This window comes from Strix uralensis, chromosome 16, assembly GCF_047716275.1.
Source record: "Strix uralensis isolate ZFMK-TIS-50842 chromosome 16, bStrUra1, whole genome shotgun sequence".
Classification (NCBI taxonomy): Eukaryota; Metazoa; Chordata; class Aves; order Strigiformes; family Strigidae; genus Strix; species Strix uralensis.
Genome location: NC_133987.1, coordinates 1,309,912 through 1,334,868, shown reverse-complemented (window position 1 = coordinate 1,334,868; position 24,957 = coordinate 1,309,912). Strand labels below are relative to the sequence as shown.

The 24,957-nt window shown below is 48.7% G+C and overlaps 1 protein-coding gene across 2 annotated transcripts in view; it reads right to left on the bottom strand.

Moving 5' to 3' along the window:
* The window catches only part of LOC141950703 (membrane-associated phosphatidylinositol transfer protein 3-like), a 29,105-nt gene extending 8,925 nt beyond the window's left edge, over positions 1 to 20,180 (bottom strand). Inside the window, exons 1-4 of one of the 2 annotated variants that reach the window (XM_074885897.1) lie at positions 20,055 to 20,180; positions 8,910 to 9,079; positions 8,425 to 8,456; positions 4,977 to 6,767 (exon numbers count right to left, since the gene is read on the bottom strand). In XM_074885897.1, the coding sequence (XP_074741998.1) occupies positions 8,425 to 8,456; positions 8,910 to 9,079; positions 20,055 to 20,092 (240 nt within the window). In that variant the 5' untranslated portion in view covers positions 20,093 to 20,180 and the 3' untranslated portion in view covers positions 4,977 to 6,767. Of the gene's footprint in view, positions 1 to 4,976; positions 6,768 to 8,424; positions 8,457 to 8,909; positions 9,080 to 20,054 lie in introns of those variants that run through there. The other variant, XR_012631132.1, reaches the window with a different exon arrangement.
* Positions 20,181 to 24,957: the final 4,777 nt, after the last annotated feature.

Here is a 24,957-nt window from a genome sequence, read left to right as displayed (position 1 = left end):
TCTGGACACTCCTTGCGGGTTCACAGTGGCTCTCCTCAGCATCACCTAGCTGGGTGTTTGTGTAAACTAGTCAGTGTTTGGGCGAGGGTATCTCCCGCAGCTCAGTGCTCTCCTTTCTCACTCCTCCAGGCCGCATCATCTGTCACTGCAGCTCTGGAGAATTTTGTGAAACCTCAGCAGCTGGATGGTGGAAAGTGCTTTAAATGTCGCAAGTAAGATGATTACTAACAACACATTAGTACTAGGTTGTGTGTGAAGGTGCTGTATGTCATCTATCACACATCACCTTTTCACATAGGTTTAATGCACCATAATGAGACGCAGCTTTTTTTTAATATGGCCTTACGGTACTGAATAACCTTAAAATAGCATGAGGATGTGTGAGCCATGGAAGGTTAGCTGGCCTTCTTGGGCCAAGACAGGGAGCATTTCAGCACTTGGCTCTGTGCTTGGTTTCAAGGTGTGACAAGACGGCTGCTGCCTCCAAGAAGATTACGGTCCATCACGTGCCCAGGGTTCTCACGATGTGTCTCAAAAGGTGTGATGTCACTGGCAGGAAGATCAGCAAGGTGTGTACGCAATTGGGAGTGCAACTTCCTCTTCCTGGAGCAGATCTCCCAAAGCAGTGCGCTCTTTCACGAGCTGTTCGTGTTGAGTTTTTCGTTTTCTTCTGGGGAGGGGAGAGTTCCTGTGGGAAGACCAGCACGTACTCTGCTCCAACAGAGCTGCTTTGGCCAAGAACAGTTTCCTGCTCCCCAAACCATGACATGTTGCTTTAGGGAAAACCAAGTATTCATGAACCCCAAAATTGTATTTATGCACCTCTGGCCCCTGGTCTTGGAAGGCTATTTCATGTAGTAGTTCAGGATCATTTCTGAGCCCTCTCGGTCTCTCCGTAGATTGTGGAGTATCCCCAGTACCTGGATCTTCGCCCGTACACATCTCAGACAGCTGGAGAACCGCTCCTCTACTCCTTATATGCTGTCCTGGTACATCGTGGTGACACCTGTCACACAGGACACTTCTACTGCTACGTGAAGGTAAAGATCAACATCCTTCCTCGCAAAGGAAATACGTGTGCTGGGGACGACAAATGTTCATGGCAGTGTTACTGGCAGCCAAGGTTTTGGGGGAGAAGGTCTCCTTAGGAGCTGGACTGGATTTGTTTTGATTTGATGTACTCTTGGTTCTGTAGTTTTCTGCCTGTGTTTTTGCTGAGGAACCACGCAGTTCATCTCCGGGTATCGATGCCTTTTTTTACAGGCCAGCGATGGACTGTGGTACAAGATGAATGATGCGTCTGTGGATCCTTGTGACTTCGACACAGTCCTCAGTCAGCAAGCCTATTTGCTGTTTTATGTCAGGTAAAAACAAATTTTAAAATGTGATCAGAGTACATTTCCTTTTCCTGGCTTTGCTTTTATTCTTCTCATCCTCTTTCTGTTTCTATTTCTATGTTTCTCTTTCTGTCATCAGAGACAATTACTACCTGCGTCCTTCAGTGCTGTCAAATCTGAACTACCCCATGTCGGTCCTTATCTTTCCTCGCTGGGCTTTAGGCTGCTGCCTTGGTGTAAACTGCTACTTGTCTGCTCTCTGAAGCTGGCTAAGAGAGAGAAGAGCACTTTAGGGGGGCCTACAGGAAAGATGGGGAGGGACTCCTTATCAGGGGGTGTAGTGACAGGACGAGGGGTGACAGTTTTAAACTGAAAGAGGCAGATTTACATTAGATACTAGGAAGAAATTCTTCCCTGTGAGGGTGGTGAGGCCCTGGCACAGGTTGCCCCGAGAAGCTGTGTCTGCCCCCTCCCTGGAAGGGTTCAAGGCCAGGTTGGACGGGGCTTTGGGTAACCCAGGCTAGTGGAAGACGTCCCTGCCCATGGCAGGGGGATTGGAACTGGATGGTCTTTAAGGTCCCGTCCAACCCAAACTATTTTATGAGTCTATGATTCCATGAAATGGAGGTCGCAGGGGACCTGGTGGGAAGACCACGATCGAACTTCCCATTTGTAGTCTTGGTTAGGTCTTCTCTCTGTTGTAGAAACTGATTCAAGAAAATGACTGAACCCCAAAGGAGGCTGCAAGAACAGCCCTAAACAGAGATCACTCTTTTTTTCTCCAGGTGCTCTGAATTGCAAGTTGAAGAAAGGGCTTCTTCCTCACCAGCACCATCATCTGCCTCTTCCTTCCTCAGTCAGGGGGTGGCTGGCAGCAAACAGGCGGGTTCTGTGGAACCACAGGGTCTGCCTCGTCAGACAGAGGTATCTGGGGAGGTGGGTCAGGGCACCAGATGGACAGTGGATTTCCTTCTGGGATCTTGACATTGCTCTCTTTTCCCTGCCACACTGCAGCTTTCCTCACAGTTGCACCACTGCTCCCTCTCAAAGCATCCCGCCTAGACCCATCCCATTTCTCCACTTTTGGCCCTTGTGCCTTTGCAGCCCTCCCGGAGAGCCTTTGGGAGGCCCTTAGCTGTCCCCTCCCACAGCTTCTGGGGTTCCCCATGGTTGTGGTCCTTTCAGGAGGAAAGGGCAGGACCTTTTCACAGCTCTCTTTGCAGGACGTGGCGGTGGGCACAGAGGACTCTCCAGAGAACAGCGGCTCCTCCGCACCAGCTCCCACACCCAGGGCTGCTCAGGTGCAAACCCCATCCACGGAGAGAGCACAGAGTAGTACCCCACGGCAGGGCTATGGTCTCCGGAGCCGTTTTGTGGAGCACACAGAACACCACCACTCTGTGAGGGGGAGGAGCAGGGGGAGAGCAAGTCCTCCACATCGTGACCAAGTCCCAAGGGATGAGGCAGCTCCAGGGCCATCCAACGGCAGCTCCCAGTTGGCTCCTGCACCCAGGGCTGCTCAGGAGCAAACCCTGCCACGGGAGAGAGCGCGGAACACATCCCCACGGCCGGGCTATGGTCTCCGGAGCCGGTTCGTGGAAACCACAGACTGCGACCTCTCAGCAGGGAGGAGGAGGAGGCAGAGGGTTTCCTCAGAGCCACAGCTCAGAGAACCATTCGGGGCAGTGCGGTGGTGACGGGGGCAGAGCATGTCAATCCTGTGATGATAACCACAGGTAACGTGTCAGTTGCATGTTAATCCCATGTTGGTCACGTGTCAGTCCCGTGTCATTCACATGTTGATTCCCCTTTGATTGGATCTCAATCCCGTGTGGGTCCCATGTTAATCCCATGTTGCTCATGTGTTATTTGTGAGTCAATCCTCTGTTGATTTCCCATTGGTCCTGTCTCAATCCTATGTCAATCCCATGTTCACCCCCCGTTCATCCCATGTTGTTGTGTGTTGCTCATGTGTCAATCCCATGCCCACATGTCAACTCTACGTTGAGTCCCCCTTGATTTTGCATTAATCCTGTGTCAACCCCATGTTGGCTGCATGTTCATTGCATGTTGGTCACGTGTCATCCTGTATCATTCACCTCAACCACCTCAAGCAATAAATCCCATGTCAGCGCTAAACCAATCCCCGTGGATCTTCCGTCTTTCACATGTTAATTTCGTGCCAGTTGCATGTTGCTCACATGCCCATCCTGTGTCATTCACATGCCAACAACGTTGATGCCCCATGGATCCCGTGTCAACCCCGTGTCACTTGCATGTCGTTCCCATGTCGATCCCCCATGGACCCCGTCTCCATCACATATTGGTCACATTTCAATCCCATGTCAGCACCAGGTCGATCTCATGTTGATCCATGTCCATCCCATGCCCATCCTGTGTCCATCATGTGTCCATCTCATGTTGAACCATGTCAACATGTTGATGCAAGTCCATCCCATGCTCATCCTGTGTTCATCCCATGTTGACCCTGTGTCAATCTGTCCATCCTATGTCCATCTGCTGTTCTGTGTCCATCTCATGTTAACCCATGTCCATTCCATGTTGACCTGTCTCCATGCCAAGTTCATCCCCTGTTGGTACTGTCTCCACCCTGTGTCCATCCCATGTTGATCTGTGTCCATCCCGTGTCTGTCCTCTGTCCATCCCCTGTTGACCCATGTCCCTCCCCTCCCCAGCCCCTGTCTGTCCCATGTCCATCCCATGTCTATCCCACATTGACCTGTGTCCATTCTGTGTCATTAGCACGTGCCTCCCCCCCTCCCCAAGGGGACCCCAGTTTCTGAGACCCTCCTCCCCCCCCCCCCGCCCCATTAACCATGGGCATTAATTACCCCCCACCCCTTTAATCACCCCTCATTAAAGACCACACATAATGACTCGGGCACAACGAATGACCATGGCAATGAACATGTGCATGTGGCAACAGGCGAGTAATTGACCTCAACATCCCGTGCATGAGGAAGTAATTAATCAGGGTGACTTATGCCTAATCAGCATGCTTATGTTAAATAAGGGGTGGGGCTATGGGGGCGTGGCCTGGTGTGGTGTCCCCCTCCCACACCCCCAGCATTGGTAAATAATGAATTAAAGAGTTAATTAAGTGTTGTGGTGTGATTGGAGGGGAGGAGGGGTGGGGAACTCAGGCATGGCCCCTGCCCCGCCACGGCCTCAGGGACTATTTATAGCCCTGCCCCTCGCCCCATGGGGCCCTTGGGGGGGGGGGGGGGGGGGGGGGAGGAGCAGCTGCCCCGCCTGGATGGGGGAGGGGCTAGGGGGGGCAGATGTGGTAAAAAAACACCCTACCATTACAACCGTCCTAAGGTCAAACAGTTCCACTTTGTGGATGTAACTAAACGCTCCTGATATATTTGTAATTCTAAAAACCATTGACATCTTTCCAGGTTAGCAAGCGTTTTCCATGGATAATGAGCACAGAGTCATGGAAATGAGCGGTGCTTTAGAAAAGAAGAACTGAGACTAGACAGTGAGAGGGCCGCAGAAGAGAGTGCTACAGGGTAACCAGAAGAACAGCCAAGGAAGCACTAAGGGACCAACAGAATATTCAACAGAAGAGAATTAAAAGGAATTTGGCAAGAAAATAAAAAATTGGAATAAAGATTTGATTTAGCCACACTCTTATTAGTGTAAAGATAAATAAATATTCACAAAGTAAAACACGACAAAATACATCTGTTCTGCTGACAGCTCTTGTTTTAAAAACTGGCTCTGACAAAACAACTAAATAAAAACATCCTGAATTTTATTTCTCACATTTCCAGGTATCTTTCTACCTTCCATTTCAGTAACAAGGGCACCTGACTCTTCTCACCTAACTTCCCAATATCTGCATGACAGGTTTCAATTTGTCTGTTTTCCTCTCAACTACACCACAATTATCACTTTAAAATGGGATTCTCTTACCATAGGTACCTCTAAAAACTAATTATGCTTCAGGTAGACTCTGCTCACCTTGGAATGTGTTTGAAATGCCGGTCAGGTGAGTTTCTCTCCGGGCATGCTCCCTGCAGGATACCAGAGGGAGGATGGAAGTGAGAGCTAATTTGAAGAAAATAGTTTCAAATAATAGTATTTAATGTCAAATTTTCCTGTCAAAGTGTCTGGAGGGTACCAGAGCCGAGACTGCAGAAAGAAGGACTATTGGCTAGAGAGTTCAGAAACAGAGAGTCCCAGTCCAGTAAAGTATTTAAGCATTGAAATGTGCCATCCGTCTCTACCTGATCTCAATTCTTTACAGTGATCTCATTCTTCCACTGTAAATTTAAATCTGAGAAGGGAACTTTGACCTGTGCACATAGCTGTCACCAAAATATTATAGGAGGCCTCAGAAGTTGTGTTTGCTCTTTGCTTTCCAGTACCTGAAGGTAAACATTTAATTGTATGGTACACTGATTTCTTCCAAACTGGTAACAGGAACGCTTGCTTTGCAGAAGAGCTTGCTTTAGATTCCTGTAGCAAGTGGAGAACTGTTGAACAGACACATTATATCTTGCGCCAGTCTTATTAGTTTCATTGTCCATACGCCCTGTCTCAGACATCTTGCTGAAGGAAGCTATCAGAACTTAAAGACATTGTGTTTTCTCTTTGCTGACACATTCCCATCGATAAATGGCAAGCACATACAGTAATCAGAGTCGGGGTTACTGTCCTGGTTTGGGCCAGGATAGAGTTAACTTTCCTTGGGCTTTGAGGGAGCACAGCTGGAGGGCCGGGTCCGGATCCATCACTGGAGCGTTCCATATCATGGGACATCACGCTCAGTATCTGGGCGGACGCGGACTCTCTCTCGCACGCCGTTCTCAGTTTCCAGGTCGGCGGGGCAGGATTCTCTGATGCGGTCAGGTCGCTGCTGGGGATGGGCTCCATACTGGTCACCGCTCAGTGAGCCACTGCTGCATTTTACCCATTTTGGACTTGCTAGTGTTACTGTTGGTTTTGTTACTATTACTAAATTCTTTTTATTCAACCTACGAATTTCTTCTTTTGTCCCTCCCCTGTTTCACCGGAGGCGGGTTGGGGGGGGGAGGGGGTGGGGGTGGAAGTAAACCTGAAGTAAAGCTGAGTTCAAATCACAACAGTTATCTTCAGAAATTTCCTTCTTACCAGTCAGGGCAAAGCTGCCCCTTTTTTCTTCGCTTGCCTTGCAGCCTTCCCCGGTAACACAGATGAGTTTCAAGTTGAAAACAGCATTATGGACTCATAGCCAAAATATGGTGAGTCACTTTGTTTTTAAAATTACCACCTGAGACAAATCCCTGTAGGCTCATCTTTACCTTGTTCATGCTTTGCCTACATTTCAGACAAGGAAGGGTTATGATCAGCTTGCAGAGCTTCCCGTGTCCCAGTGATCCTGCTTCACAACATAAGGTATCAGGAAGGCAGCTCTCACCCCTGTGAATCCAACATTATTTCTAAAGGGCATGTTTATATGGCCAACAATGACTTTTAAATATTAATTGTCACAGTTTTGAACACAAATGTGCAGCACAGCCTTCAAGGCAAGACTCTCAGATTGCACAGAGAATTACACACAAAAACTGTATCCCTTCAGGGTAATGCCTCTTGCAAAAAGCCATGATTCCATTAAATTTTCACACATTTTCCAATACATGTGTATATTCCCTTGAAGTGAAATGTGAATTTCATCTGTGCTCATCAGGACTGACTGATGGGAGGGCTTACTGCACACGGTCAGCTGCTGACAGCCACCACTGGCCGACGACAGATGTGTCCATGTCTGACCGTGAGGTGCTCTCGTACCAAACACAGCCAGGATTTTCTACTTAACTGTGCAGTAACTGGCATCTGTCCTCAAAGACTCTAAAAAAAGTATCTAATGAAACAGATGCATGCCCTATTTCATACCTGATTCCAAAGTAAATGTGTCCATTCTGATTCATTACATGGAAACCAGGACATCTTACAGAAATATGAATTCTAGCTCAAAGAATTTGAAGCCATGCACGCAAATTGATACTGATAGATTTTTCCACGTGAAGTCCTACAAAAAAAGCCCCTCAACTCTCTGCAAGCCACCAGCAAAACCCCCACCAACTTCAGAGGGAAGTGCTGCTAATCTTGTAAAGAAATCCCTAACACAGAAAACAATTTGCAGTGCAGTTCTCAAAGCCAGCCATCACCTATGTATTTTATGTTTCCCTGACAGCTCTTTCACAGAGGCAAAAGCCTTAGTTTGTGGGAAAATACGTATATGAATCCCCATTCTCTTTAGATTAACTTCATTTTTGGTTTGGGCTTAGTTTTTTTTTATTATTTGAACAAAACTCAGTACTGCAAGTATGAGGAATGAAATGCGAAATGGGAATGTAATTATGCTCTCTGGTAAATCCATGGAACCTGCTAAAAAAAGTCCTACCAGATTTCTAAAGGCTCTGAAACACATAGGTTGGGTAATTTTTTTAATTATGGCAGGTAGAATGATTTTCAGTTTATATTACATTCCCCTTTATTCTCACAATCAAATGTGTCTTTGAAAGCTCAGTCAAATGGCATTACTGAAAAGTCTATAAATTGAGAAGAAAAAAATTGGGAATCCCAAATTGTTGTCTCTTCTCACTACTGCAACTGATTTTCCTCCCTCACCTGATAAATGAGTATATTGTTTCCTATGAAGATGCCATGCTATCCAAACCTCATAACAACACAAAGAGGCAAAACACACACTGAATTCTGAAAAGTAAGCTCTAACTGAAAAATGGAAAAAATCCAGATGTATTTAGACATAAAACCAAAAAAAATCCTGTATGTGTCTGATCACTAGGCTCTGTTATCAGAGAGGAAAAACTGGCCCACAACCAACACACCTGGGAGCCCAAATTTACCCATGAAGCCAGACATGAGCAAGATGCAATGCTGAACCAAGCACAGCTGTTATTTTTGGTATCTTTTCCAAGGACTGATCCTTGGTGAGGTGTAAGCTTCATGTTATATGACACCGAGTATATGATCAACAGCAGAACAAAAGACAATACTGCAAACAGGTGAGCAGTGACACCCGCGGAACAACCCTCATCACCTCAGTACCTACCTAAATGTGGAGGTTTGAACTCAGCCGGCAGCCTGAGGAACAAAAGAAGAGAATTCGTGGATTGAATAAAAAGAAAGAATTTACTAAATATAACAAGAGAACAACAGTAACAATAATAAGTTCAAAAAGAAAATGGGTAAAATGCAGCAGTGGCTTACCGAGCGTGACGACTGCCCCGCCCCCCCCCCAGCAACAATACCGTCAGACGAGCAGACGGCTCGAGAGAGAGAGCGAGAGCAAGCAAGCCTGAGAGAGAGCCCACCCACCTGGGCATGACATCACATGGTATGAAATACTCCAATGAAAATTAACTCCATCCTGGTCGAAACCAGGACACTAAACTAACACTTCCATCTTTTAGAGGAAGAAACTTATCTCACTCCCCAGTCTTTAACTAGGCTCTTCTATTTACCTCTTTTTATATGAGTCTCTTTCTTTACAAAGACCATTAAACAGCCTGTATTCTAACCCCCGAAAGAGCTTACCATCCAGGCCAGGCAGAACAGTACTCCTCACAGCCAGCACCAAACCAAGCGGCAGTCCAAAGAGGAAGAAATGAGACAGGTCGAATTCAAATGGGCCCAGGTTTACTTCTGAGAGACTGGAATTCACAGGAAGGATGTCTGCACCATCTTTCAACACACCTGAGTGGATGCTGAGCAAAGAAAACGTGCTGATTCAACAATAATGAAGAGGGCATCCAGAGAAAAAAATCCATTCCCAAAACAGGCTGCTTAGAAAGCCCTAGCATCTGTACCTAGATCCAGGCAATACGCCTTAAACTGTAGATAGATACGGCAGTATAGCAGCCACTGATGATTTCCAGGGTGTCTGTTCAGTAAATTTACTACCTTCAACATGCAAGAATTTTCTAGTTATTCTACAGAATACTTATTGGTAAGTTACACAAGGACTCTGAGACTGAAGTTTACCTCCCTTGCCTTTTAGCAGTACAGGAGTATGTAAGCTTATTCTGAAGCTTCTGCTACAAATTCTAACCTACTCAACCTGCAGAAGGACAATGGTATTAAAAAGGAATAAAGTATGTTCCATAGGTACATAAAAAGCATTGTTCTAATCTGTTCCCTGAACTATGAACCAGGATTTCACTACTTTTCAACTATCTATTACGGGTTAAAATTAGTGATGCTTACAGACAGTTTTTAACCTGTTAAGTGTATTAAACACTTCCATTTGCTTTGTATGCCACACGTGCATGAGGTGAGTACACATCACCTATCCTTCACCGACAGAGACATTTAGTTCTGCTAGAGATGAAACACCTACATTCAGAAGAAGAAACATAGCACAGACACCTGCTGTCCCGTCATGAGACAGAGCAGAACATGCACACAACATGGGTAACAAACAGGAGAAGCTTGAAGCCATGATGCAAAATAAAAATTATGATGTAGTGGCTATTACAGAAACATGGTGGGATGTCTCCCATGACTGGAGTGCGCCAGTTGATGGCTACAAGCTCTTTAGGAGGGACAGACAAGGAAGGAGAGGCGGTGGGGTGGCGCAGTTTGTCAGGGACTGTTATGATTGCTTTGAGCACAAGTAGCGAAGACAGGGTAAAGTGTCTTTGCGTTAGAATCAGGGGGAAGGCCTACAGGGCAGATGTTGTAGTAGGAGTCTACTATAGGCCACCCACCCAGGACAGAGAGGTGGATGTAATATTCTAGAGGCATCTATGTGAAATCTCACGATCGCTTGCCCTTGTTCTTGTGGGAGACTTTAACTTCCCAGACATCTGCTGGAAATACAACACAGCAGAGCGGGACCAGTTCCAGAGATTCCTGGAATGTGTGGGAGATAACTTCCTGACGCAACTGGTGAGCGAACTGACCAGAGAAGGTGCCCTGCTGGATCTCCTCTTTGTGAACAGAGAAGGACTGGTGGATGATGTGGCGGTCGGAGGCCGACTAGGGCACAGCGATCATGAAATAATAGAGTTCTCTATTCTTAGAGAGGCCAGGAGAGGGGGCAGCAGAACTGACATCCTGGACTTCCAAAGGGCTGATTTTGTCTTGTTTGGGCACCTGCTTGACAGGATCCCTTGGGAGATGGTCCTGAAGGGTATAGGGGTCCAGGAAGGCTGGGCATTCTTCAGGAAGTAAGTCTTAATGACTCAGGAGCAGGCAGTCCCCAGGTGCTGTAAGAGAAGCTGGCGACAGAGAAGACCACCCTGGCTAAACAGGGAGTTTTGGCTGGAACTCAGGGAGAAAAGGAGAGTTTACAGCTTTTGGAAGAAGGGACTAGCCACTCACAGTGATTACAAAGAGGCTGTGAGGCTGTGCAGGGCGGAAATCAGGAGGTCTAAAGCCCAGCTGGAAATTAATCTGGCTTCAGCAATCAAGGATAACAAGAAATGTTTCTATAAGTATGTGAGCAGCAAAAGAAAGACCAGGGAGAGTCTCCAACCCCTGCTAGACGCAGGAGGAAACATGGTAACAAGTGATGAGGAAAAGGCTGAGGTGCTTAATGCCTTCTTTGCCTCAGTCTTTAATAACAACACTAGCTGTATTGAGGGAAGCCAGCCTCCTCAGCCAGAGGACAGACACTGGGAGAACCACCCCGCCGCATTCCAGGAGACAGTCAGTGACCTACCGCATCACGTAGACACACACAAGTCTATGGGACCAGACGGGATACACCCGAGGGTGCTGAAGGAGCTGGCTCAGGTGCTCGCCAAGCTGCTTTCCATCATTTCCCAGCAGTCCTGGCTGACCGGGGAGGTCCCGACAGATTGGAAATTGGCCAATGTGACGCCCATCTATAAGAAGGATCAGAAGGATGATCCGGGAAATTACAGGCCTGTCAGCTTGACTTGGGTGCCTGGGAAGCTGATGGAGCAGCTCATCATGAGTACCGTCACACAGCACATGCGGGACAACCAGATGATCAGGCTCAGTCAGCAATGGTTTATGAAAGGCAGGTCCTGCTTGACAAATCTGATCTCCTTCTACAACAGGGCGACCTGCTTATTGGATGAGGGAAAGGCTGTGGATGTTGTCTACCTTGACTTTAGTAAGGCCTTTGACACCGTTTCCCACAGCATTCTCCTGGCAAAACTGGCTGCTCATGGCTTGGATGGGCACACGCTTCGCTGGGTAAAAAAATAACCCTAACCCTACCCCTAACCCTAACCCCTAACCCTAACCCTAATCCTAACCCTAAAACCTAACCCTAACCCTTACGCCTAAACCTAACCATAACCCCTAAGACCTAAGCCCTAACCCCTAACGCCTGATCCCTAACATATAACCCCTAATACTAACCACTAACCCTAACACCTATCCCTAAACCCTGAACCTAACCCCTAACCCTAATCCTAACCCTAAAACCTAACCCTAACCCTTACGCCTAAACCTAACCATAACCCCTAAGACCTAAGCCCTAAGTCCGAAGACCTAACCTCTAACCCTAACCCCAACACTACACATAACCCCTAACCCCTAACCCCCAACTCCTAACTGTAAGGAACTGTGTTAGACTTTGCTTGTCTCAACATTGCTGTTTTGCGACAACCACTTCCTGGCCCCAGCACCCTGTGGCTCTAAAGGAGTACACTTTGGAGGAGACGGAAAGTCCCAGATGAAACCACGACATCCGCTCAAGGCTAGAACAACGACAGTCTTGGCAGTGCCTGCCAAACTGTACCTGCGCGCGAGCTGGGTGAAGAGGAAATCGGGGCGAGGAGGACGTGCAAAGGCTGAAGGCACCACAGGTCAACACCCACCCCCCACCCCCCCCCCCCTGCCAGCACGACCACCATGAACACCTGGGCATGTGCGCATGGAGGACCATGGGGCGGCACGTATTACAATGAGCTATGTGGAAATGGGCAGACTCTTCAGAGAAATTGTGGGGACTGGGACAATAAAAGGACTGCGTACTCCTTCAGGGGCACCTTCTTCAACGCTTGTTAATTGAAGCCGGGACCTCGGCGGAGCTTGGAGCTTGGAGCACCATCACCTGCACCGAGCCCGAGCCAACGGAACATCGCTGGATCCCTGGTGGTGGTGGTAATTATCTGCATCTCTACCGTTTTCTTGCTTAGGGATTCTGACTTTCCCTTTCTTTTCCTCTCTGTCCTATCGCTATTATTAATTGTTACAGCAAATAAAGTTCATAAGTTTATACAGCATTTGACCTCGTTTGTGTCTTAATCTTGCTCTTGGGATCATTTAAGAACTCGCCCCGATATTGGATCGGGACATTAACCCTTAACCCCAACCCCTAACCCCTAATCGATAACCCCTAACCTCTAAGTCTAACCACTAACCCCTAACCCTAACAGTAACCCAAATCCTAACCCTAACCTTAAACACCAGCCCCCTGCACCCAGCCCCTTACCCATAAAGCCTAACCGCTAACCCTAACACATAACCCCTAACTCTAACCCTAAGCCCTAACCCTTAGACTTAACCCTAAAACCTAACTCCTAACTCTAACCCATAACCCCTAACCCTAACCCCAACCCTAACCCCTTACCCTAACCCTATACCCTATCCCTAAGCCCTAACCCTAAGCCCTAACCCTAAGAACAAGCCCTCACCACAAACCCTATCCCTAAGCCCTAACCCCAACCCTAAACCCAACCCCTAACCCCTAACCCCTAGTGCCTAACCCTAACCCCAAGCTCTAACCACAAACCCTAACCCAAACCCCTAAACCCTAAACCCTACCCCTTATCCCTAACCCCAAACCCTAACCCCTAACTCTATCCCTAACCCTAACCCCTAACAATAACCCCTAACCCCAAGCCCTAACCATAACACCTAACCCCTAACCCTTACTCTAACCCCAACCACATAACCCTAACCCCTAACGCTAAACCCTAACCCCAAACCCTAACCCCTAACCCTATCCCAAACACTAACCCAAACCCTAAACCTAACCCCTAACACTAACCCTACCCCTACCCCAAACCCCAAACCCCTAACCCCTAACCCCTAACCCCTAACCCCTAACCCCTAACCTCTAACCCTAACCCCTAAAACTTAAACCTAAACCTAACCTTAACCCAAACCATAACCCTAATCCTAACCCTCAGCCCCAGCCCCTTACCCCTAACGCGTAACCCCTAACCCCTAACACCTAACCCCTAATCCCTAACCCTAACTCGTAACTCTAACACCTAACCCATAACCCCTAACCCTAAACCTAAGCCCTAACCCTAACCCCTAATCCCTAACCCGAACCTTAACTCGTAACTCTAACACCTAACCCATAACCCCTAACCCTAAACCTAAGCACTAACCCTAACCCTAGCCCCTACCCCTAACACCTAACCGCTAACCCCTAACCCATTACCCTAACCATAAACACTAACCCTAAGCCCTAACCCCTAAATCTTAACACCTAACCCCGAACCCTAATCTCAGTCAGGGTCACCTACGTTATAGGAATGGTAAGGTCTGGTCCCCCAACGCCACCCGGAGCTCCCTGCAGTGGTAGGAGGGGGTTCACTGGGAAGCACCGATGCCTGTTCCACTTCCTGGTCTGTCAGCTGAGTACAGACAGAGCAAGTCAGAGATGGACATCCAGACAGACAGTTGCTTGTACAAACCAAAGTGTTTCAGCCAGAAAATACTGAAGAGAGGCCAGAGTCCCAAACAACCTGACAGAGCATGTGGTAAATGGGGGGAAGGGAAGGGAAGGGAAGGGAAGGGAAGGGAAGGGAAGGCAAGGCAAGGCAAGGCAAGGCAAGGCAAGGCAAGGCAAGGCAAGGCAAGGCAAGGCAAGGCAAGGCAAGGGAAGGCAGGGCAAGGCAAGGCAAGGCAAGGGTTCCTGAAGCCCCCAAGGCCCACGGGGCAGGAAAAGTCAGAAAGCAGGCAGCATTCCTGAGAGTCAGGCCAGCTGTAAGTGAGCCCAGTTCATGGGCTCAGAAAAGCAGAGCTGTAACTCGTACTGAGCGCCAAGATCTGCTCAGCTAAGATATGTCAAACACTCAATAAAACAGCAGCTCTGGTTTGGCTTTTTTTTCTTCCACTGGATGAATAATCTTTTCTATCAGGATGCAATCAGGAACCCAACTCCAATTTGGCTGGGACAGCCTTTCGTCTGATCAGGAACCTGGAAATCTCAGCTCAGCCACTCACAAGTTTCTCACTCGCAGGGAGACTGCTTATAACAGCGCAGCAGATTAAACACAACAAGCAGTCACTGCAAAAATCAAGGCAAACCCAGAGCTGCTGCTTGCCAGCAGAGCATTTTAATGGAGGGAGCAGAGCGAAGGATCCTTCTTTCACTGATCCCTTGAAAGTATGCAACTGCTTTCCATCACTCATCTCCACCCAGACTGACAAGGCTGAAGGGGTTCAGTTCTTCCTGCAGTCAGGGCCAAATAACGGGCACTTGTCACCACACATCTGCACTTGGGACTTGTCCACATCTGACTGACACAACCACTGCAATAACACAGCGCAACACCCAAAGTCTGTCCTAACACTGGATAACCACGCCTAGAGGGCACAGCTCATGGAACAGCAGGGCCAGCCCTGAAACAGAGATCTGCCCAGGGCATGGGGGAGAACGGGGAGGAAGATGCAGTGCTGGAAGCACTGGGTTCCTGAAGCTAACAGCAGCACGGATGCAATCTAGACAAAAAGCTCTGCCTGCTGCATTCCCATTGAGTAATTAGGGGGAGGTTTAGCTTTCTCTATTTGTAAGGTTGTCCTGTACCTTGCTAGAGGGGTATGTCTCGTGCAGATCTGCAGTAGGGGATGTCCCAATTCACTCAGCCCCGGCAAATCAAAGCTGTATCCTAAGGACAGAAAGCAGAGCTGAGCTGAGAGATGGGACCACTGTGAAAGCCACTGCCTGACGTCCAGGACAGAAGAGCAGAGGTCTCCAGTCTCCATCACAAGGGGCCACTCCCAAAGTGCCTCCTACCTTCTGGTCAGTAAAGCCGTAACTTACAGACCAGTGACATCTTTGAGAAAGTGTCCTGTAGGAGTCTGGGCCGCGCTGGGAGAAAGTTAGTGCAGACAGAAGAATGCAAGGACGAAGACAAGGCCAGCAAAATAAGGCTGGCAAAAACACACAAGATAGCAGATAAGTGAGAAACACCTGTGGTCAGCAAAAGCACACAAGTCTGAGCAAAACAGGGTATGAGATAAGGGAGTTTTGGCAAGTTTTGGGCTTTACGTGCTAATTGCAATTAACCAATACAAATGCTTGTAGAGGCGCGTGAACAGCGCGTGTAGATGACCTGTAGCCTATTAGAAGATAGATGAGTGCGTGTACGGAACTTAGTAGAGTATAAATGTAACCAGAAAAGGAATAGAAAAAAACTAGAACAATAACTATAATAAAAGATGGACGACCTGATCATCACATTGGTGTTGCATCGTTTCTGTTCCCGCACAGAGAAATAAGGACCCCGGCTAATGGTGACTCCGACAGTGTCCGAAGCCTCCACTACGAACAGCAGACGAGCCCCAGATGTCTTCAGCACAGGGTTGGCTGGATTATTCACAGCCAGGGAATCAGCTAAATGCAGTTTAACTCATTTGCCTGCTTAATCTAGAGCACTTTTAAATCCCCATACACTGATCCAAGGTGCTAGAGGTATTTTAACCCTTGAGAGCCCAAGATGCTAAACACTGGTTAAGAAAGCAATTCTAAATGTACAAATCTAATTTCCTTCAATGTTTCAGTAACTGTGAATGAACTCCTCATCCACCCTGGCTACCAGCTCTTGCTACAAGGAGGATTCATTCGGCTCCATCTGGCTTAAAATACTGAGCTGAATCAGCAGATCCTGTCCTGGAGGAACAGGTAACCCTGCCCTGAACCTCTGTGCATCACGCAGCCCCAATCTGCCGCTGCAGATTAAGGGCCAGAAGCAGAACAGAAACAGAACAAAGAATAAACTGACAAACTGCTGGATTTGGAGACCTGGTATCCCCCTCCCAAAAGACACGTCCAAAGACACCTGGGCTACAGGATTGTTCCTTCAAGTACAAGAGGTAATACAGTAAACCCTCTTGTTTTCTCCAGGATTTGGTCACCAGAGAGCTACCCACCAACCCCTGGACAGAAGAGCACACATCCTAATTAAGGGCAACATGTAAAAGCCCAAAGCAACAAGGTGGCATCTGGCAAGTGACAAAGATACAGCAGCTTTTGGTAACAATTCTTTGAAGGGAAAGCCAGAGTTGATAGGCATCCCCGCTGGAAGGCTGTTACAGAGGAGAGTGTTAAATAGAGTCAACTGGCAGGTTTAAGCATTGTCTGGGAAATGTCAAACACTGTCAAGATACCACAGAGCTCTCTGCAGCCAAGCCCCAGCAAGGGACTCCTGTGGGCTCATCTCTGAGAACACAGATTGATGGGCCACCAGCCCTGCCAACAGAAAACACCTTATCAGCAGCTGGTGCAGAGAGCACAGCGCCCTCAAAATCACCAAACCAGCCAGGTCAGCCCACCCAGACACCCAGCATCTCCCCGCAGTACCTGCAGCCACATCTGCAGCCCAGCCCTGCTGTCAGGATCCTCTTGGACTGGTCGGGTCAGCGCTCCCAGCCTTCCAAACCCCGGCCTTCTGGGAGCTGCACTCAGCCCAGTCCAGGGAAAAAAGATGAAGACACCCCTTAACTCTATTTGGAGACTTCCAGGAATTCTCCCACCTCAGGGAAAAGGAAATGGAACAAAAATTTTTGTTCAGTTTTTCCAAAGCAAAATAAAACCCAACCACTGCAGCAGCGAGACAGCTGTCCCAGGAGTAGAGATCTTCAAAGCCCTGAAATAAATAGTCTTGCCTCTGGCTTCCAGCTGCATGGGATTGCTTTATAGCATCTTAGACAAAACGCACAATAAAATACCTCCGACAAGTTATCAAAGAAACAGCATTAAGGTTGTCCACAGGATTAGGCATTGGCTTCTAAACCCCCCATTCTTTGGTACCTTCAGCAAACTGCCAGCTCTGATTCAGACCTCGGTTGGTTTCTGAAAGGGTGACAAAAGCAGCTTCAGCAAGATCAGAGTCAGACCACAAAATCTGCTTCCTTTAGAGATCAGGCCCTGCTGTCTCTGAGCAGCTCAAATCCCTCAACAGCCGCTGGGCCTGCAGGAACTGAACAGCTCGAGTCTGACCAGGGGATGAGGCAAAGCCTGGGGAAGAAGGGCAGCTGTGAAACAGTTTGACAGAGAAGAGGGGAGAGAGAAAATGTGGGGCAATAGAGCTTTCAAAGGAGATTAAAAGAATCAGGGCTTCATGAACCCAATCCATGAACTAGAGGTTTTGTATCTGTACAGATGTTATTGGACTTGGAATGGCAGAACACTAAAATCCATTGCCCAGGGAGAACAGAGAAGCTTTGGAGATGAGCACAGAGCACAGCGCTGCCAACTCTTTAACAGCCAGCAGAGCACACCTCCTCCCGGGGGGGGCAGCTCTAACTACCACACTGCTGCCCAGGGAGGACAGGGGAGGAGAGTCAGGACAGCTGCAAAAAGTTCATGAGACTTCTCAAAGGGGAAAAAAAGGAAAGAGAAGATAACCAAGATCTTTTTACCAGGCTGTCTGTGACAAGAGCCATCAAAACATGAGTGGGTGATGGACAGCTGGGGAGAACAGTCAGGATTCGACAGAACAGTTCAGACAGCATGAAATCAGAAAGAAAATGAACATTCGTCAAAAAAACCTCTTAGTATTTTGCTTTGCCTGAGAGGTACCTCTGTGTCACAGGTAAATATCCCATTCCGCTGCCCACATGCAGACTTATTCCAACAGAGAATTATTCCAGTAACCAAGGGCTTTTCTACACAATAACCTCTGCAGCCTGGGGCAATGCAGCCGTGCATTCAAGTACATGCACACCCAGTGTGTGCAGGCTGGCAGCTCAAACCTTTGCATACTTCTCTCTTCATTGCTCCTGAAGCATTTTGACTCCCCAACCCTACACTCTGGTTCTGCAATAATTCCCCACACAGTCAAACTACAGTTTCAGGCACATCCCATTGCCTGCCCAGGATGGAATCCCCAAAGTGCGACTGCTCCCAATTCCATTTTTCCTGTAGGAAACAATGAGATAGAGAGGAATGTGTGCAGGCACTTCAGCAATGCACACGGCCGAACCACACAGGAACAGCTGGTGTGAGGTGGAAGGTGGTGAGACAGAAGTGAGACTTCTGGGGTTGTCAGCTGCCACTTCAACACCTGGTAATGACAGAAGTAGTAGAGGAAATTCTAACTGCTTTTAATATACCAAGAAATAACTGCTACTTGCCTGAGGTTTAGAGTGGAAAATCCCTTTATAACACAAAATTAATTTTCATGATGTCCTGGTGACCCTGTGTGACCCCTCTTCAAACAGATCACCATTCTGAAACCTCTCAGCTGCTTCTCCTGTGACAGTGAACACCTGACAAATCTCTCACTGCCAGTGGTCCTGCTGCCTCTCCTGATCCATCACATTTTCATCACCTCCTTCAGATGCCTGCTGCTCAGCAAGGTCAGTGAAGGATGAAGGAAAACAGGACCATGACAACAGTAACCAGAGCAGGGTATTAAAGAACTGACAGCAGAGCTCTGAAACAGAAGGCACAGACAGTAAGGCATTACTGTGCACAAGCTTTCACAGTGCAGACGCAGTATAGACAGGGTAAGAATCTGCTCCCCAGCTCTGGAAAACCCAATCCCCTCAGCAGCAGCACTACTGACACCTGCAAGTTTCCTTCCTTAAGTTCTAAGGACAGAGGAGCATCCCCTGGATCCAGATGCAGCCCCCCTCTGAGCACTGCCATTCTGAGGTGTTGCATTTTTCATATCGATCAGCAATAACTTATAAAACAAGATTTCAGTTAACTGTCCTAAAACGTAAAACAACAACAGGAATTGCTTCAAAAGGTCAATCAGAGATGAGCTGGCCCCACATGCTGCATGGCCTCCCCTGACCACCACACACAAAGCTCAAGCCCTCCCCAGCCTGTCCCAGCCAGCGCCCCAGGAAGGTGCTGTCAGACCTCTCCGCTCCCCTGACAGCCCCCCGGCCAGCTCCCCAGCACAGGGCACACGCCGGCTGCAGGCCGCCAGCCAGCCTTAGGGACAGGGAATCACTTCAGGAAAACTCACATTTTCCCCAAAGACCAGGTTCTGCTCCGACCCCGAGCTACCGCCGCGAGCCCGCAGCACCCTGCCTCTCCGCAGCACCCGAGGGGTGCAAACCCCGACCCGGAGCAGACACCAGCCCTGTCCCACCTGCTTCACACGGCATCCCTGCAGCCACAGGCACCTCCTGAAAGGGGGAACCTGCGAGAGCAGTTTTTAAATGTGTTTCCACAAAGACCAGGCAATTACAGAAAAGAGATTTCACAGGGAGAAAACCAGGGAAAAGGAGGAGGAGGAAGTCGGTCTGCCTGGCTACATGAAATTGGGATGAGAACAAGCAGAGATGCAGGGCACAGCAGAACTGAACAGGAGCTTGAAGGTGATGGGAAGAAAAAGCAGACAAGGTGAACTACACAGGTGTTCTGGACAGGAAACTTATTTTGTTTAGGTCTTGATTAATTCTCCCTTATCAGTTATTCTGATGATTAATTCTATTTTCTCATGGGAATTTTGTCAACATTTAAAAAGATGCACAGGAGACCCCAGGAGAAGCCCCAACACTCACCTAGGAACGAGGTGACGATCTGCAGACTGACAGCACATCGGGCAGGACAAGCTGGCAAAGAAACACGGTGGCAACCAGTTACATCACGTTTACAGCAATCCACAGCCACAGGCAGAGAAAAGCGACTATTTCATGCAGAGCTGGTGCAGAGCAGAGAGGTGGAGGTGAAGGAGCAGCTGACGGGGGAGGCTGAAGCAGTGCCACCCACGGCAGGAGCTCTGCCGGCTGTTTGCAGGCTCAGAGCAAGTGGTGCTGCCGGATTTCCCAACCAGAAGCACTCCCAGGATCCCAGCACACAGAAACTTGTCCTTTAATTACTTTTCAATTACTTCTTGTACCTTCATTGTGTGAGACTTCTGCTCTGCCTGCAGATGTCAAGAGACTCTTTTCTGAAAGCAGAGCAGGTTGTTCCAACTTGGAACAAACAGGATGTGTCTTTTGGGAAAGGTGCAAATTCGAAGCTCTGCACAGAAACTGAACTTTGTCCAGAAAGCCAGAGGAGCAGCAGGGCTCTGCAAAGGGGCTGGGCTCCAGCACACCCCCCTGCTCACCCCCCCACATCTCTCCCAGCACCTCTGAGCTGGAAAAAACTGTCCCACAGCCAGAAGGCAAGAGCCCGCCTGGGCCAGCTCTCGCCCTCGGGCTTAATGCCGGTGTCTGATCAGCACCTCTTGGCGCTGGTGACTGGCACCCTCTGAAGCACCACTCTGAGGGGTTTCATCAGGTTGAACCCACCCAGCCCAAATCACCACAGAGAGCAGAAAATATTAAATGCATCACTTCTTTCACACTTGAAGTAAAAATAAAGGGCTAAAATTCACTTTCCCTGGGGTAACCTGACAGATAAGCCCGGCAGACACAACAGACCCTTACAGACAGCAAAACCCACCAAGTTCAAGGTAAAAGGACAAGCACAGTCACACATCAGAACGTCTGAACAGCCCCAACTGTGACAACAAACCTTATTTTTGAAAAAAAATTCAGAACCATGAAAAAGTTTGGGTTTTTAGACCAAAGCTTTCCCCTTCCCCGGCGATCCCACCACCCCCTCCAGGGAAATGGGCCCCAGCCCCTGCACTCACCCACTGCTAGGCCGGGGACACCACCACTAGTGCTGGGGCTGGGGCTGGGGCTGGTGCCACCTTTGCAGGAGAAAAATTCCTTCAGCCATCCAGAACAAAGCGAGTGTTTTAAAAGGAGGAATTCCCACTTGCTGGGTGAACCAAATCTCTGCCTGGAACATCCCTCAGTGCAGACCACAGAGAGCTGGAGGACCTCCTGCCTAGGCCGCCCCACTGCAGACCATAGAGCCCTGGCAGACTGTCAGCAGGAAGTAGGCCCTGTGGGGGCCAGGGGGACCCCCGGGGGGGCTCCAGCACGTTGTCCCCCCCCCAGCACCTGCCCACACTCCTGCCTGTGCCGTGAGGGGGGATTGGGGACCTGGAGGGATTATTGGGGGGGTGTTATTGGGGTTCTGTGGGAGTTGTGGAGGTTATTGGGGGCGTGGAGGGGGGATTGTTTGGGCCCTAGAGGGAGTGTAATGGAGTTGGGGGGGGTGGGGGTGTCCTGGAGGGGCTTAGGAGGGTTATTGGTGTCTTCAGGAGGGGTCTTGAGGGAGATATTGGTGTCCGAGGTGGGGGGATTGGGGACATCCTGCAGGGGGTTCTGGGGGAGATATTGGGGTTCTGGGGGTGTCTTGAGAGAGGTATTGGGGTCTGGGGGAGGGTCTTGGTGCTTGGGGGGTGTTATTGGGGTGCTGGGGGAGTTGAGGGGGTTATTAGTGTCCGGGAGGGAGGGGGGGGTGGGTGTCAAATGGGCTCCTGGGGGTGGTTTCTGAGGGAGATATTGGGGTCCTGGGGGACAGTAATGGGGTGCAAGAAGGGTCCAGTGGGGGCTAGTGGGGTCCTGGGGGGGGATCTTATGGGGGATATTGGGGTCCTGGGGATCTCCTAGGGGGGCTAATGGGGCTTAGGGAAGTCCTGGGGGTGGGCTGGTAGGGTCCCGGGGAGATATTTTGGGTCTTTGGGGGTAAAATGGAGAACTGGGGGGCCAATAGGATCTGGGAGGGCACTAAGTAGGTGGGGGCTGAGGGTGTTTTGGAGGAACCTGGGGGTGGCAAATGCAGTTTGGGTGGGTTTCAGGGGGGATTTGGGATTCCTGGGGTTCCCAGGGGTACCTGTGTCCCCCCCCCCCCCGCGGGTGCTGCTGCCCCAGGGGTACCCCAAGAGCGTCAGCCCCGACTACCTCCAGTACCAGTGCTGGGACGCCATGGGGGTGGGGGACGGCGCCTCCACCATCACCAGGGCCACCCTCACCTGGGTGCTGTGGGGTGAGTCCCCCTGATCCCAAACCCCCCTTTTCACCCCAAAATGGCCCTTGGTCCCCAGATCGATGTTTGACCACCAAATCCCCCAGTTTTACCCCAGAATTTCTGTTTGATCTGATTCGTGGAAACAGACTCTACAACTCAGAGAGAGTTATACAGCAGGTATGTTTACTCTGGCCGGGGTGCAAGGGGATTTCTCCACAAAGCTTGCACCCCAACAGCACATTTTACCAGAAACTTATCGAGTGTGGATATACATATTCATTGATTACATAACACACACATACATATGCATGAGTGAGGCTGGGTTAGCTCTAGAGGCTGGTGTCAGCAGTTTATGTTCTCTTTGCACCTGCCCATTGCCTCCTGGGGGGCATCTCCGGGGTCTGTTGGAGGAAGGCTCACAGTCCTCCTCACCTTGTACTTTTCCTCGGAGCATGTGCAGATGCTCTTAGCCAATTTCTTGAATAACAAGAGTGGTTCCCACTGGTTTACCCGTTCTCTCTTATCGAAAAGCACTAGCTTATTAGTTTCTACTGTCCACATATAGTCCACAAAGACTCAGTTTGTAAGAACCCATCTGCTTTCCAAGGACATGTCTCTTATTTTTGCTGAACACGGTAGTGCTCCACAGAACAGTCAGGGCAGGCAGGATTATTAAGCAAAATTCAGAAATCATTATAAGTTGCTATAAGTTGCTGTAAGTAAATAAGTTGCAAAGCAGGTGATCACTTCCTTGTGTCAGAAGGGATTTACACTGCCCGCCTTTAGCCATCTGTTCACTCCTCGTGTTCTGTTTCAGTCTCCCCTGTTCTCTGGAGCAGTGTTCAGGAAGTACAAGTTCCTAAAATTTCCAGTAAGTGAGCTAGTGCTGGCACTGTATTTCTTTGATATGTATTTGATAGAGGTGTCCAGGAATTCAAAGTTATTACCCACTGCTTTTAAAATCCACCAAATAGGCCTTCTCTTACTACAGCAGTGAGAAGTTGGAAGTAACCAGGTGGCAGCTGAGTAACTAAGTGTAAAACTTAATTGTCAACAAGAAAATTGTTGCTAGGTAAGGCTGTACAATGGGAAGGGGAATAAGTAGACTGTGGACAAAGGCCAAGACCACCAGCCTTTCCAAAGCACTGGGAACATGGTCTGTTCCCTCGCTGCCAGCCTCACCCGTGTCCCTCACTGCCAGCCCTTACAGGCTGCCCTGGGACCCTTCCAGGGAGCTGTGGCGGAAGATGCACAGGTAGACACACCCGAGTTACCCCATCTTGCCTCCAGAACACGGTCTGGCCATGGTGTTACCACCTTTGAATCAACTCACATCTTCAAAACCTTCCAGTGATACAAAGGTGAAATCAAAGTTGTTAAATTCAGTCCTTGTCTTTACCTCATGTGCCTGAGCACAGGGTGCAGGTAGCACCTACTTAGATAATTTCCTCATCAATGCTACACTAAAGGCACAAAACAGGAAAAAGGATGTATCCCTAATTTAAATAAATTGTCTTACTGCTAGATAAGTAGGAATAAGAAATTGTCCTATTTTATTTCCAACTCCATTGGTTATTTATAGCCAGGCTTGATATAGTACACTTCACATTTGGTAGTAGCCGTGGTTAATAATTGTGCCAGCAGCCAGAGTTACCGCACATGTGGGGACAGCTACGAGGCTTTGGGGCTTGGTCAAGTGAGACTTTGAATCATGGTCAAGATGACTCTGATTAGCGATAAAAAATTCATCAAGAATAGACTTAGATCTTCAAACCCTAGAAAATACATAGAACACCCTGGACCATAAAGAGAGTGTCTGGGATTGTGCTGAGGATCAGTTATTTGACAACCTGGCAAATTGACTAATGGATTAATTAACTTGGCAATGAAACTAACTTTTGAGTGTCCTGAAAGTGAACTACCTTCATTATAATACTAAAACCACACCCCTCCCCAGGTTAAGACCCTTCCCCTGAGCATGCGTAGGAGTAGCAGCATTATGTAAGCTGTATTCTGATTTATGTTAATCACTAACCAATCAGTATCTAATAGGCATGTTTGGAAAAGCATTAACCTCTGCCTTTTGTGTATAAAAGAAACACAAAAACCTGCTGTTGGGGTGTTTGATTTGTGAAAAAGTCCACCCAGCACCCAGGCCTGACTAAACACAGCACCTCTGCTGAGCGTGTTCAGGGGGGTTATTGCACACTGGGCACCAACCCGCTGTCGGGTAACAGGCTGAACAATTTCTAGTGTTTCCTGCATAGCATGAAAGCTGCAAGAATTGTGGGTTCTGCTGCTGAAGGTCATCCTGTCCTTCTTTAAGATCATTGTAATCAATGTTAATAAGCAAGTAAGTTAACTTTAAATAACAACTGAGACCCAGAGGACTGTGACTGCTAAGCAGGGATGACTTAATCTCTGATCAATAGTGATTTCTCAGGCAGAGGTCCCTGCTAGGGTGGTGTCTCATCTCTCCAGGTAGCAGCTACTCACAGTCTGGAGTTTACATTGAGGTAGACCTGTACCAAGTGTAGGTTACTTCTGCACACTGGATTGCAAACTGGCCACTCAGCAGCTCCGCTGTGAATA